This window comes from Mauremys mutica, chromosome 8 (assembly GCF_020497125.1).
Source record: "Mauremys mutica isolate MM-2020 ecotype Southern chromosome 8, ASM2049712v1, whole genome shotgun sequence".
Taxonomy (NCBI): Eukaryota; Metazoa; Chordata; order Testudines; family Geoemydidae; genus Mauremys; species Mauremys mutica.
Window position 1 is genome coordinate 1769861 of NC_059079.1, and position 16242 is coordinate 1786102.

Genomic DNA, 16242 nt, shown 5'->3' on the forward strand with positions numbered 1-16242 from the left:
TAGAATCACTAAAAAGATGGTATCTCAACTAGTGCAAATTAACATGGGTTTTATGGGAAATGAATCTTGTCAAGCAAATTTGGTATTTTTTATGAGATTACAAGTTTGATTGATAAAGTTGTGTAGTTAGACTTCTGTAAGGCATTTGACTTAGTCCAAATGACATCCTGCTCTAAAAAGAGTATCACTATACAAGATAAACGTAGACCATATTATATGGATTAAAAGCTAATTAAATGAGGGATTTCAAAAATTAATTATAAATGGGAAATCATTATCTAGTAGATGTGTTTTTAGTGTGGCCCTGCCGGAATCTGTTCTTGCCCCAATGTTGTTCAACATTTTCATTAGTGATATGGAAGAAAATAGAAAATCAAGACTGGTAAAACTTGCAGATAACACAAATGGGTGGAGTGGTAAATAATGATGTGGACAGGTCAGTTATAAAGGCTGCTCCAGATTGCTTGTAAACGGGACTCATTTGAACATGAGCTTCCAGCGTGATGGTGTAGCTAAAAGAGCAAATGCGATTCTGGGTTGCCTCAGCAGGAGGATATTGAGTAGTAGGCAGGTGGCATTACTCCTCACGTGGCACCAGTGAGACTGTTACTATTTCAGCACTTCAAAAAAGATGTTGAAAAATAGAATGAGTTCAGAAAAGAGCTATAAGACTGATTCAAGGTATGGAAAATCTGCCTGAGAGTGAGACACTTGAGGAGCTTAATCTACTTAGTTTATCCAAGAGAAGGTTAAGAGATGACTTGATCATGGTCAAAAAGACACCTTTTAAAAATTGGCAGTCAGATCCTACTGAGGCAAATAGAAAGGAGCCTAAATCCTGGCACGTCAAATGCAAAAGTATAGTTAGGCAGGCCCAGAAAGAATTTGAAGAGCAACTAGCAAAAGACACAAAAACTAACAGCAATTTTTTTTTTAATATATCACATGTAGGAATCCTGCCAAACAACCAGTGGGCCACTGGACAGTCTAGGTGCTAAAGGAGCACTCAGGGAAGACAAGGCCATTGCGAAAAGTTAAATGAATTCTGTGCATCAGTCTTCATTGTAGAAGATGTGAGTGAGAGTCCAAAACCTGAGCCATTCTTGTTCGGCAGCGTTTCTCAAACTTCATTGCACAGCAACCCCCTTCTGACAGCAAAGTTACTCCATGACCCCGGGAGGAGGGGGACTGGGGCAGAGCCCGGGCCCTGCTGTCCCGGATTGGGGGGAGAGGGGGCTGCAGCCCGGGCCCCGCGGCCCCAGGTGGGAGTGGATCTTGGGCTTCAGCTTCTGCCCCTGGTCCCAGCAAGTCTAATGCTGGCCCTGGAACCCCATTAAATGGTGTCCTGACCCACTTTGGGGTCCCAACCCACAGTTTGAGAACCACTGTTCTTAGGTCACCAATCTGAGGAAGTGCCCCAGATTGAGCTGTAAATGGAAGAGGTTTTGGAACTAATTAATATGTTTAAAAAGTCATGTTATCCCGAGCAGATGGTATCACCCAAGACTTCTGAAGGGAACCCAAATATGAACTTACAGAACCAACTGATATGTAACCTATTGCTTAAATCAGCTCCTGTATCAGATGACTGGCAGATACCTAATGTGATGCCAAAAAAAAAGGTTCCAGAGGTGATCGTGGCAATTACAGGCTGGTACGCCTGACTTCAGTACCAGGCAAATTGGTTGAAACTGTACATAAGAACGGCCATACTGGGTCCATCCAGCACAGTATCCTGTCTGCCGACAGTGGCCAATGCCAGGTGCCCCAGAGGGAGTGAACCTAGCAGGTAATGATCAAGTGATCTCTCTCCTGCCATCCATCTCCACCCTCTGACAGACAGAGGCTAGGGACACCATTCCTTACCCAGCCTGACTAATAGCCATTAATGGACTTAACCTCCATGAATTTATCCAGTTCTCTTTTAAACACTGTTATAGTCCTAGCCTTCACAACCTCCTCAGGCAACAAGTTCCACAGACTGACTGTGCGAAGAAGAACTTTCTTTTATTTGTTTTAAACCTGCTGCCCATTAATTTCATTTGGTGGCCCCTAGTTCTTGTATTATGGGAACAAGTAAATAACTTTTCCTTATTCACTTTCTCCACACCACTCATGATTTTATAGACCTCTATCACAAGGGTCGGCAACCTTTCAGAAGTGCTGTGCCGAGTCTTGATTTATTCACTCTAATTTAAGGTTTCGCGTGCCAGTAATACATTTTAACATTTTTAGAAGGTCTCTTTCTGTAAGTCTACAATATATCACTAAACTATTTTGTATGCAAAGTAAATAAGGTTTTTAAAATGTTTAAGAAGCATCATTTAAAATTAAATTAAAATGCAGAGCCCCCCGGACCGGTGGCCTGGACCCAGGCAGTGTGAGTGCCACTGAAAATCAGCTCAAGTGCTGCCTTCGGCACGCGTGCCATAGGTTGCCTACCCCTGCTCTATCATATCCCCCCTCAGTCTCCTCTTTTCCAAGCTGAAAAGTCCTAGCCTCTTTCATCTTTCCTCGTATGGGACCCTCTCTAAACCCCTAATCATTTTAGTTGCCCTTTTCTGAACTTTTTCTAGTGCCAGTATATCTTTTTTGAGATGAGGAGACCACATCTGTACACAGTATTCGAGATGTGGGCGTACCATGGATTTATATAAGGGCAATAATATATTCTCCGTCTTATTCTCTGTCCCCTTTTTAATGATTCCTAACATCTTGTTTGCTTTTTTGACCGCCTCTGCACACTGCGTGGATGTCTTCAGAGAACTATCCATGATGACTCCAAGATTTCTTTCCTGATTAGTTGTAGCTAAATTAGCCCCCATCATATTGTATGTATAGTTGGGGTTATTTTTTCCAGTGTGCATTACTTTACATTTATCCACATTAAATTTCATTTACTATTTTGTTGCCCAATCATTTAGTTTTGTGAGATCTTTTTGAAGTTTGTCACAGTCTGCTTTGGTCTTAACTATCTTGAGCAGTTTAGTATCTGCAAACTTTGGGATAACTCAGTGGTTTGAGCATTAGCCTGCTAAACCCAGGGTTGTGAGTTCAATCCTTCAGGGGGCCACTTAGGGATCTGGGGCAAAAATCAGTACTTGGTCCTGCTAGTGAAGGCAGGGGGCTGGACTCGATGACCTTTCAGGGTCCCTTCCAGTTCTAGGAGATTGGTATATCTCCAATTATTTAATTTAATTTTTAATTTTGCCACCTCACTTTTTACCCTTTTCTCCAGATCATTTATTATTAAGTTGAATAGGATTGGTCCTAGGACTGACCCATGAGGAACACCACTAGTTACCCCTCTCCATCCTGAAAATTTGCCTTTTATTCCTTCCCTTTGTTCCCTCTCTTGTAAACAGTTTTCAATCCATGAAAGGACCTTCCCTTTATCCCATGACAAATTAATTTACGTAAGAGCCTTTGGTGAGGGACCTTGTCAAAGGCTTTCTGGAAATCTAAGTACACTATGTCCACTGGATCCCCCTTGTGCACATGTTTGTTGACCCCTTCAAAGAACTCTAATAGATTAGTAAGACACGATTTCCCTTTACAGAAACCATGTTAACTTTTGCCCAACAATTTATGTTTTTCTATGTGTCTGACAATTTTATTCTTTACTATTGTTTCAACTAATTTGCCCGGTACTGACGTTAGACTTACTGGTCTGTAATTGCCGAGATCACTGCTAGAACCCTTTTTAAATATTGGCATTACATTAGCTGTCTTCCAGTCATTGGGTACAAAAGCTGATTTAAAGGACAGGTTACAAACCATAGTTAATATTTCCGCAATTTCACATTTGAGTTCTTTCAGAACTCTTGGGTGAATGCCATCTGGTCCCGGTGACTTGTTACTGTTAAGTTTATCAATTAATTCCAAACTGTAGCAAAGAACAGAATTATCAGATGCAGAGATGAACACAGTATGTTGGGGAAGAGCCAACATGGCTTTGTAAAGGGAAATCATGCCTCAGAATTCTTTGAGAGGATCCTCAAACATGGATAGGGGTGATAGGCCCAATGACCACAAGATTTGTTAAGGGATGAAGACACCCAGCTAGGTTCATTATCAATGAAGCACTGTACTAGTGTTCCGCAGACTTTACCGGACCACTAATACATGCATGCCCGTAACAATGGACCAGCTTAGTGAACGGCAGGACTTTCCGTTCCTCCCTAGGCCAGACAAAGATACTTCCTTTCAGATACATTTTATACCCCAATACAAACAAGTTAGTACTGCCCTTCTGACATAGTTACTGCCTGCTTACCTGGCTAGTTATCACTCATCACCCTGTACATGTTGGTTTGATTAAAACATCTCTCTCCGTACTGTCATCCTGACCTTATTTTTTTAGGCGGAGTCCATGTTTTTCCTGTTATCCTTGGGGTTTGTCTTTGTACCATCCTTGATATCAGAAAGTTCTGGTACCACTTAATATCAGGATGTGTTTCTGTAAGTACTCTGTAACTAGCACGTCTTAGGAATGTGTATTTCTGCAGTATCAGCCCTGTTCTTGCCAAATTCTGTGAGCAGGTCCTGCCTCATACCAGGCCTCTAATACAAGGGCTTATGTCTCAGGCTCTCTTCTTAATACAGGGATCAAATTGACTACTTCCTCTCCTTCTTGCCTCATGTGAGGGCTATTACCACCAAGTCCTGCCACTGCTTTCTCCACATCATTTAGAAAATATATTCTTTGCTTTCTGTCCCATTGTCTAAGGCTCTTGTTCATACCCTGGGTAAGTGTCTGCCTTGACAGGTGTAACTATCACCTCCTCTCTGCCCTCTGTGACATCTATATTGCATTCTCCAGACACTCCAAAATACAGTGGCCAAAATTATCTTAATTGCCAATTAATCCAACCATATCATTCTCCTTGCCACATCTCTCCAGCTTGCTCTCCCTTGGTCAGCATGTCCAGTTTAAGATTCTGGTCCTCCCATCAAAGCTCTGCACAGCTCTACCCTTGCCTACTGCTTTTATCCTGTGATGTATCATGACTTTCCAGCAATGCCAGTCTTTAAAGCCCTTTTAGGATCTTCTCCCACTCCAGTGGCAGTGCCTTGGTGCCATTCGTGGTATGCCAGATCCCCATACTCACCTTGTTATTGGGGCCGCTGGGAGCCGCCTCGGTGCCAGCCAGGACCCCATTGTGCTTGGTGCTGTGTCAAAGACCTAGCATGCTATTCGGGGCAGGGGCTATCTAAAGGCTGGAGTAGCCTCCTAGTGAGAGTAGCGGGGGAGGGGGGTAACAAACAACCGAACTAGTTTTAAGGTGGATCTAGATAAGTTTATGAATGGGAAGGGATGATATGACGGGGTTGCCTGATATAGCAGGTGACTAGACTCGATGACCCAGGAGCTCCCCTCCAGTCCTATGTCCCTATTCTAAGACTAGATGCAAACAGCATGAGGGAAGTGGGAAAGGCAGCAGTGAGTAACGAAGATGGCTTATACCTCACATGCTGAGTTTTGCACAGCTTGATTCCTGATGGCTCCAAAACAAAAAACAAACCCAAAAGGATGGTTTTAATTTAAAAAAAACCCTAATTACATTAAAATCTGCCTTCTCCCACTAGTCCATGACTTAGCTCTTGCTGGTTGGCTGATTGTTTTTAGGGCTATTTCAAAGGAGAAGTTGGCCCTAAATTGGGCTTCCTGTCTGTGTTCCAGCCCCACATTAGCTGCTTAGAGATGTTCAAAGAAACTGACCCTGCCAGAAGCTTTCACAGCTGGAATAGCGGGATTTCTGGCTTTCATTAATACGCGCCTTGGTTGTGCTGAGAGGCTCGGTTCTTGTTGTTCTCTAATATCTTTTTAGCTGTGCTTGGAAGCAGTTCCTGAGTATTCCTTGGGCGCTGTATTTGTTAATTCTGTGCAAGTCTCCCCCTAACAGGCCTGTCAGCAGGTCAAGCCTCAGTTCTTTAACCCAAGCCAGGACATTCGCTTCAGGCCCAGTCTTCACGAACAACAGCTAAGCTCGGCGGGGGATGGGTTTCCCATACAGTTGTGTTAGGAGGTGGTTGCAGCGAAGCGAACTCTTGGTGATATCAAAAGTTGGCTCACCTAATCCCCCTTCCCCTGTTATAGTTCTGGCGCTGGGTCTTCTCTTTGGACTGATGTATGTTTTTAAAATCTCAGCCATGTGCTATAGCTTTGAAGGCACCTCTTATGTTGGGGAGCGGGTGTGGTGAGGATACCCAAGAGAGAGCATTTTGGCTGGCTCTCCCAGAATTCCTCTGTAGAGAACACACTTGAGCCGCTGCCCTCCCACTTCAGAAGGTCCGGTGTACACTCCTCTCACTGACAGCTGCACTGGGCCCAACCCTTTCTAGGGAGACCAGCACTAGGCTGAAAGTCCTTGTGTTCCCTGCTGTGAGTGTGGGTGGCCCCTTCTGGGGGAACCCGAAGGGGAAGGTCTAGCCAGAGTCTGGCCCTTCATTTTTTCTGAAGTACATGGCACAGGTTATGAAAGAATGTGCAGGTCTCTTACATATATGTTTGGTTCTTAGTAGTCTCTGATGAGTGGTTCCTTTTTATACAGTACTGTCACTTCTGCCATATGAATGATGGGTGATCTTTGGCTGAGCATTTTAATGGCTTGTATTCCTGCAGAATAATATAACACGGCCGCGCTCTGACATAGCACTTTTCATTTGTACATCTTAGAGTGCTTTATAAAGGCGTGGTCAGTATCACTGTCCTCATTTTACAGACCAGGAACCTGAGGCACAGGGAGGCAAGTGACTTTCCCAGGGTCAGCCAGCAAACCAGTGTCAGAGTCAGGAATTGAACTTAAGTCTTTTGAATCTGAATCAAGTCCTGCGTCATGATTGTGTGAGGAGAGAGGCTGCCATTTAATGTCCCCATCCTGTGCATTATCAGATACTGTGTGTCAAACAGCTATTCGTTTCTAGACTACAGACTGATTTATTTACATCTAGTGTAGTCTATATAATGAAGAGAAGGGACATTTTATTATTTATGCATTTATTTCATTATGCAACAATCAGTTGCACACATACAAAATGGGAAACAACTGCCTAGGAAGGAGCACTGCAGAAAGGGATCTGGGGGTCATAGTGGATCATAAGCTAAATACGCGTCAACAGTGTGACACTGTTGCAAAAAAAGCCAACATAATTCTGGGATGTACTAGCAGGAGTATCGTAAGCAAGACACAAGCAGTAATTCTTCCGCTCTACTCCGCGCTGATTAGGCCTCAACTGGAGTATTGTGTCCAGTTTTGGGCACCGCATTTCAGGAAAGATGTGGACAAACTGGAGAGAGTCCACAGAGAAGAGCAACAAAAATGATTAAAGGTCTAGAAAACATGACCTGTGAGGGAGGATTGAAAAAACTGGGTTTGTTTAGTCTGGAGAAGAGAAGACCGAGAGGGGACATGATACCAGTTTTCAAGTACATAAAAGGTTGTTACAAGGAGGAGGGAGAAAAATTGTTCTTCTTAACCTCTGAGGATAGAAGCAATGGACTTAAATTGCAGCAAGGGAGGTTTAGGTTGGACATTAGGAAAAACTTCCTAACTGTCAGGGTGGTTAACACTGGAATAAACTGCCTAGGGAGATTGTGGAATCTCCATCATTGGGAATTTTTAAGAGCAAGTTAGACAAATACCTGTCAGGGATGGTCTAGATAATTAGCCCTGCCATGAGTGCAGGGGACTGCACTAGACGACCTCTCGAGGTCCCTTCCCGTCCTGTGAGTCTATGAAATGGAGGTTGGGTAATTGTTTAAATAATTAGTGGGTTTCATGTGACCCAAGCAGAGTGAGGAAATGATGAGAGGAGATTGCCCGCCCTGGTAGCCCATCTCTCCATGCCACATGGGGTGTGCAATACCGGGCAGTTTGCCACCTCGGCACAATGGGGTGAGCTAAGGATGAGTGCAGCTCTGCCCTCACCCTCGACTCAGCTTCCTTCTCTTCGTTCTGAATGTTGCCAAAGATTTCCTGTCATGTCTGGAGAGATGCAGGCTGCACGGAAACTTGCCTCTAAGCAGCTCTGTGTGACAGTGAATTTTGACATGTTGTTACAAGCAGCCTTTCTCTGCGTTTCCTCCTCAGTCTCAGCTGCCGGCGATGTATCATTGTGGGAAATGGAGGAGTGCTTGCAAATAAGTCATTGGGGTTGAAAATTGATGACTACAATGTTGTCATCAGGTGAGTCCTTGGTATCCCATTTTGGATATTTTTGTATTCGTTTTCAGTATAGCACGAACAGACTGTATAGAGGTTCAGCCTCCATTGTTCACACTTTGACCAGGAACAATCGACATTGGTAGGGACGCTTAGAATGAAGTGTAAAATAAACCAAGAATGTACAGATTGTCCGAATTCTAAATGTCCGTGGTCCTCCTGACGGGGAAGGTAGTTTGTCTCACTTATCCCACAAGTGCCTCCATGCTGTCCCTTCCGTGAGTCAAGCTCTTACCCTCTCCGTACTGAAGTTCTTCCCAAACAGCCACCTCTTCCATGGTGCCCGCAGTGTGTGTGCGTCAGGACTGTCTGACTAGCTGCTATTGAAGAGCGGCTCCCAGTTAGAGTCCATAGGCCAGGTACTGTCACACACACCTTCTGCTTCGGAGCTAGGCAGGAGCAGAGCTGTGTCCTGCCCAAGGTAGGAGAGTCTGCGGCAGAAGCTGCTCGCTTCTCCCCTCCCTGGCCCTGGACACAGGGAAAAGTGCTCAGAGTGGGATAAATCTTTTCCACCTCACGCCCCCTGGAAGAATGTGCTTAATTCTTTCCAATGGTCTTGTGATTACTGTTCCTTTGGGCTGCAACAAACTGTTCCCAGAGGGCCCTTCCTGGGACTCCGACTCTGCTCAGAAAGCAGGAGGAGGAAAGGCCTGGTATTCTTTGCACTAAGCCACCCACTTCGATTTAAATCCAAAATACCTCAAAAAATGAGACGCTCCATGAGGAGTTCAGTGGTCTGGCAAAAATAAACCCATTCCTATAGCTAATAACTGGATGGGTTGCCTGTAGTGTGTCATTGCCACACCCAACATGACCCTTCTCCTCACATCAGTAAATCTGAAGCTAGTCTGTGGCCTGGGATGATGAGGGTGGTATCTGAGCATCTGTGCTGGCAGGGGGCTGTGAGAGGAAGTGAAAAAGCAGCCTTAAAGGTTAAGTGAAGCCAGGTGCTCAGCTGTGTGAGAGAGCGGGTGAGAGCAGACATCTTCTTAAATGTCTCCACCTGCTAGCTTGAGTCCCATGGAAGTCAGGGGAAGGAGAGGTGCCTTTCTCTTGTCCGTTGAGCGCCTTTCGTTCTGGGCTGCTTGGCTGCATTAGCAGGATTTGGAGGAACTAGACCTGGGTGCTAGGGGGTGGATCTCTGCAGCAGAGAAATATGAAGAATCCGTCGGTGCAGCTAGCAGATAATGCAGGGGCCCCGTCACATAGTGGGGTTCGGATTGACTCCTAACAGGGCGTAGACCAGTTTTCCTGAGGTAAAAACAAAGGCAGATGTGCCCTAGCGATCCCAGGCTAGCGCCACTTGGTGCTGCATGAAAAGAGGAGTTGAGCTGGTCTGAACTATGACACTCAGCTGACAGGGGCAATCCCCACATGCTGTTAAGTGCAGGCTTTAAAGCCTGAGCACCTCCGGGGGCTCCTCCATGGGATAATATTGGCAGTTTGGTTTCTGGTAGCATTTGGAGGCTTCAGTCAGGGATTGGAGCCCCGGGGATGTCCAGGAAATAAAGTCAGTCCCTGTGTGAGCTGGCTGGAATTTGAAGCTAGACACATTCAGACTGGAAATAAGACTTGCGTTTTAAACTGCGAGGGTCAGGTTAGGCGGAAGCTCCCTGTGAATGAGCAGGCAGAAGCTTAAGGGGAGAGAAAGTGAGGGGAGGTACTTAGTGGTGGGTGGGGCAGCCAACTCCAGGTCTGGAAGGAGGATCCCAAGGGTTCCAAGTCAATAATGTAACCAGGCTCTGCTCCCCCACCAGAAACGCAGCCTGAAGTCACTGGGACTGTGCACCAAAGTCAGATGGGGCTTTTGAAAATCCCACCCTTACGTGCCAAAGTGTGGGCTTGAGTTCTTAAATCAAGTGATTTAGTTTTGAAATTTTTGGCCTGTGTATAAGAAGTTCCCAATAACTTTAATTTCTTGAAAGTCGTAATAACTTTGTACTGTTAATACTGTAGGAATTTTGTTTTAAAGTGACAAAGATTTTGTGTCACTGAGAAAAGTTTTAATAGTACAGACGAAGCCCCGTATGCTGTAAACACTTTAAGCACATGAATAGTCCCACTGACTTGACTCTTCATGCGAGTAAAGTTATGCACCTGCTTAAGTGTTTGCAGGGCCTTAATTTTCAGTGTTTTGTTTGTTGTCTATAGCAGTGTTGTGAAATTCAGATAAGTCACTTTAGCAGTAGTGGCTCTTAAAACAACACTATAATTTACTCCATAATGATCTTTTCTCTAAAGTTTCAAGAGCACAAATTTTTAAATTAGTTTTCCAAAGCCCTAGCCTGATTTAAATCATTGGAGCTGTTTTTTGGTTTCTTAAATCAAGTGTTTTACATTGCCTTGACTGAAATAGCTTCATAACGAACCTGACTGATAACAATAAGCTATGGCTGTGGTTAGGCATAATGCTGGGTTTCATGGTCAAGGAAATCACTGCCCAATGGCTGCTACCTCACCAACCGTATGTGAACGTAAATGAGAGTCTCTGGTAGTTTATCCTCTTGTCACCCGGCAGGCTGAACTCTGCTCCAGTGAAGGGCTTTGAGAAGGATGTGGGTGGCAAGACAACGCTGCGGATCACGTACCCTGAAGGGGCCATCCAGAAACTGGAGCAGTATGAGAAGGACTCCTTCTTTGTTCTGGCCGGATTCAAGTGGCAGGATTTCAAGTGGCTCAAATACATTGTTTACAAGGAGAAAGTGGTAAGACTTGGTCTGTGTTGCTTAGGTGGATGGGGTGGGGCACTATTAGTAAGTCATGATCTTACCTACAGCGTTTGGATCTGGGCCCGGATTCTCTGCCCCTGCCCAGGTGTCTGCATTTCACTGGGTGGTCTGTCACTTCCAGGGACCCCATTTTTAATGAAATAGGCTTTGTAATGCCAGCTCAATGGATCTGGCTGCCTCTGTAGAATCTGGGCTCACACCATAAGAATGTAAGAACAGCCAGACTGGGTCAGAGCAAAAGTCCATCTAGCCCAGAATCCTGTCTCTGACAGTGGCCAATGCCAGGTGCTTTTGGCAGTTGGAGATTTAGGGAAACCTGGAGTATGAGGTTGCATCCCTGCCCATCTTAGCTAATAGCCATTGATAGATAAGTTCATGGAGGATGGGTCCAGTTCTTTTCTGAACCCAGTTATACTTTTGGCCTCCACAACATTCCATGGCAACGAGTTCCACAGGTTGACTGGGCATTGTGTGAAGAAATACTTCCTTTTGTTTGTTTTAAACCTTCTACTTATTAATTCCATTGGGTGACGCCTAGTCCTTGTGTTATGTGAAGGGGAAAATAACACGTCCGTATTCACTTTCTCCACACCAGTCACGATTTTACAGATATCTATCATATCACTCTTAGTTGAACAGTCCCAGTCTTTTTAATCTCTCCTCATATGGAAGCTGTTCCATGCCCCTAATAATTTTTGTTGCTCTTCTCTGCACATTCTCCAATTCTAATGTATATTTTTTTAGATGGGGCAATGAGAACTGTGTGCAGTATTCAAGGAGTGGGCGTACCATGGATTTTATACAGTGGCATTGTGATATTTTCTGTTGTATTATCTATCCCTTTCCTAATGGTTCCTAACATTGTTCGCTTTTTTGACTGCCATTGCACATTGAGCAGATGTTTTCAGAGAACTGTCCATGACGACTCCAAGATCTCTTTCATGGGTAAGAGCTAATTTAGACCCTGTCATTTTGTATGTATATTTGGGATTATTTTTCCATACAAAATGATGGGATCTAAATTTACTTTTACCACTCATCAATGCTTGACTTGCCAGAGTTTATGCTCCTTGAATGAGTCTCCCTATTAATCTTATGAAGCCTGTTACAAACAGTGAATTTAATTGTATACTGATCCCAAATTATGTGAAAGAGCGAGTGTTGATTTTAATCTATTTCATCGATTCATAGAGTTTAAGGCCAAATGGGACCATTACAGCGTCTAACCTGACCTCCTATATATCGCAGGCAAGTAACAAGAACCAATGGCTGGAAGTGAAGCCAGAAAAATTCCAATTAGAAATAAAGCTCAGATTTTTAACAGTGTGGGTGATTAACCACTAAAGCAAGCTGCCACGGGAAGTGGTGGATTCTCCATCTCTGGATGTCTTCAAATCCAGACTGATGCCTTTCTGGAAAGTAGGCTGTAGCCAGACACAAGTTATTGGGCCAATACAGGGGTACCTGCATGGAAATGTAATGGCCCGTGATATACAGGTCAGACCAGATGATCTAATGTTCCCTTCTGGCCTAAAACTCTATGAAATCTATGAAACCACACACACAAGTTTGAGAAGAGAGGTGAGGGATCTGTGTGGAAACAAGCTTCCACAGAGGGATTTAGCTATTTTGTCTGATGTGCTGCCTTCGTAGGCTGCTCTGTATCACATTTTATGATGTTCTGATATTCTTTCTTTAGCTGCTTGAGAATAGAGACGCCAGCATGTTGTGTGGAGCTTTAGATCAGAATCTTCAGAAATGTGGAGGGGAGGCCAGAGAAACAATATTCTCTTCTTCAAGTAGTTGACCACATGGATTCCACTTACGGTGTCAGGCACCTGAGATTAGATGCTGTTGACTGAGTATCTGGGGCCACCCTTGGGTTCTGGATGCTCTTGTGCCCTTCCCACCCCAGGCCATAAAGCGAAGACCCGGCCCAGCCATCGTATCAGATCCTTGCTACCACCCATGGCTGTCTCTTACTGTTATAGCCAACAGAGGTCATCTGCGTCTCCAAGGCAAAGGCAGTGCCTGAGAAGAAGACCCTCTTCCTGCTCCTCTTCTGCCACATACTCTGTGTTGACCTCTTATCAGCAGATTTAAAGCTATGGTCAAAAGCCATATAGAACCATTGGCTCCATCCTACCCCTTTGCGCCTCTTTGGCAGCTATCTCTTTGGTTTTGGGACACCTGGAACCGAATAACATCTGACCAGTCAGTCCTGGAGGTGATAGACTAGGAGTATTCTATCCAGTTCCTCCCTACCCCCTTCCCTGTCCCTCCTCAGGGATCAATCTCACAGGATATGGCTAAGGAAGAAAATAAACTTCTGTCTGCAATTTGGGGTGCCCTGGGAGTTCCAGGGCCAGGGATGCTTACTCACATTATTTCCTGATCCCAGAGAAGAAAGAGGGGGCGCCCCATTCTGGACCTCTAATGTCTCAACAAAGCCCCTTTGTTTCAAGTTCAGGATGGTAACTCTAGCGTCCATAATCACCACTGCTGATCCACATACCTCTCAACTTGCAAGATGCCTGTTTCCATACAGCTAGTCACCCAGCCAGGGGCGGCTCTAGAAATTCCGCCGCCCCAAGCAGGGCGGCGCACCACGCCGCTCGCGCCGCCCTTCTCCGGTCCCACGGCCGGGGGAGAAGTGGTTGCGGACGGTCCCGTGGTCCTGCGGCTCTGGTGGAGCATCCGCAGGCATGCCTGCGGGAGCTCCGTCCGAGCCGCGGGACCAGCGCACCCGCCGCAGTCATGCCTGTGGGAGCTCAAGCGGAGCCGCTGGAAGAGGGGACCCTCCACAGTCATGCCTGGAGCAGGTCCACTCGTCCCGGGGCTCCGGTGGACCTCCCGCAGGCATGACTGCGGAAGGTCCGCCAGAGCCAAATGCCGCCCTGCCAGGACAATACCGCCCCATGCGCCTGCTTGGCGCGCTGGGGTCTGGAGCCGGCCCTGCACCCAGCCCACAGGAAATATCTCAGGTTCCTGGTGGGGAAGTCCCACTATCAGTCCAGAATGCTTCCCTCCACGGCTCCCAGAGTACTTTCCAAGTACCTGCTGGGCCATGGCAGCCCTCCTGCAGAGACAAAGGATACACCTATACCCAGACCTCGCTGGCTGGCATATTCAGGGGCAGTCACCTGAACAAATGAACAGCTCCAGCCAAGTAACTCTAGTGCTCTTCGCTGCTCTGGGTCTCAGTGAGCAGAGGTGCCTGTTCTCTCTCCTGCTCAGAGCATAGTATTCACAGGAGCAGTATTAGATTCCAAAGCAGCAAGAGCTTACCTACCACAGGAAAAGGTTCACTCTCTACTGAACCCTGTCAGTCAACTCCAGGCACGCCTGAAGACATCACTTAGAGTATGCCTCGGCTCCTGGAACAGAACATGTTTGGTGAGCTCTTAGAGTTGTTTCTAATTTTCACTTGAACCAAATAAATCCATCTGCCTGTTTTCTTTCCTAAGCCTCACATTAGCCAAGGGAACCTAAACTTCACACCCTCGATGTTGTGAGGTCCTTATCCTACTACCTGGATAGGGCAAGACCCTTCAGAAACTCTCCCAGACTGTTACTGGCCTTCGTTGACAGGATGAAGGGTCAACCTGTGCTCCCCCAAAGACTATCCAAATGGGTATCTGACTGTATGGGACTGTATGGGACCTGCCCTTCCCAGCTACTGCAGAGGCCTGTATCATCTGGATTCTGTTTCAGTGAAGGGACTGAGGGGTAGTTGAGCTAACTCCACTTTTTATACCTGTAATTGAGAGAGGATGAGGGCATCCAGGGCACAGGCGTGGTTCCAACAGACAGTGCTCTTCAAAAGATGCAGATCTCACACCAGAATCTCATTTCATCAGAATCCATGTGGACCACACATCTCCAGGAACCAGTTACTGAAAAGTAACTGTTGGTTGGATAGTTGTTCTGGCCAGGAGGGGGCCAAGTGGCATGCTTACTCTAGTCATCCAAAAAAACCCAAACAGAATAACAAATCAGAGAATGAAAGATTGTCTACTATGTTCAGAGCAGACAGTTCCTGAAACCACAAGACCAGCATGTGCACACCCTTATGCAAACTAGGTATATAAGGAAATGGAGTTGGGGCTGAATCAAAGAGAGTTCTTCGTGGATCATTTCATCAGAACAAGTTACTGCATTTTATACATTCATAGATCCCAAGGCCGGAAGGGACCACTGTGACCACCTAGTCTGACCTCCTGTATAGCATGGGCCAGAGAACTTCCCCAAAATAATTCCTAGAGCAGATCTTTCAGAAAAACATCCAGTCTTGATTTAAAAATGCCAGTGATGGAGAATCCATCATGACCCTTGATACGTTGTTCCAATGGCTAATTACCCTTGCTGTTAAAAATTTACACCTTATTTCCAGTCTGAATGTGTCTAGCTTCAACTTCCAGCCATTGGATGATGTTAGACCTTCCTCTGCTAGCCTGGAGAACCCATTATCAAGTATTTGTTCCCCCTGTAACCGTTTATGGACTGTGATCAAATTACTCCTTATGCTGATTTTCATTAAGCTAAATAGATCGAGCTCCTTGAGTCTGTCAATAGAAGGCAGGTTTTCTAATTCTTTAATCAGTCTCGTGGCCCTTCTCTGAACCTTCACCAATTTATTAACATCTGTCTTGAATTGTGGACACCAGAACTGGACACAGGATTCCAGCAGCGGACACACCAATGACAAATACAGAGGTAAAATATCCTCTCTGCTCCTATTCAAGATTCCCATGTTTATGCATCCCAGTATCACATTAGCCCTTTTGGCCACAGTGTCACATTGGCAGCTCATGTTCAGCTGATTGTCCACCACGACCCCCTCCAATCTTTTTCCAAGTCCCTGCTTCCCAGGATAGAGTCCCCCATCCTGTATGTACCGCCTGTCTTTGTTCCTAGATGTGTACGTTTACATTTAGCTGCACTAAAACACAGACTCTGTGCTTGCACCCAGCTTACCAAGCAATCCAGATTGCTTTGTATCAGTGTCCTCTTTATTATTTACCACTCCCCCAATTTTGTGTCATCTGCAAACTTTATCAGTGATTATTTCTTTTTCTTCCAGCTCATTGACAAAAATGTGAAATAGCCTAGGGCCAAGAACCAATCCCTGCAGGACCTCACTAGAAACACACTGATTTATGATGATTTCCCTGAGTACGATTAAATGTTTAGACCTATCAGTTAGCCAGCTTTTAATCCATTTAATGTGTGCCATGGTAATTTTATAATCATTCTAATTTTTTAATCAAAATGTTGTGTGGTCACAA

The 16242-nt window shown here is 45.4% G+C and overlaps 1 protein-coding gene across 1 annotated transcript in view; it reads left to right on the top strand.

Annotated features, from left to right (window-relative positions):
- The window catches only part of ST3GAL3 (ST3 beta-galactoside alpha-2,3-sialyltransferase 3), a 364281-nt gene that overhangs the window by 262530 nt on the left and 85509 nt on the right, over positions 1-16242 (top strand). Inside the window, exons 9-10 of the mRNA XM_045026125.1 lie at positions 8094-8189; positions 10744-10930. Of these exons, the coding sequence (XP_044882060.1) occupies positions 8094-8189; positions 10744-10930 (283 nt within the window). The remainder of the gene's footprint in view (positions 1-8093; positions 8190-10743; positions 10931-16242) is intronic.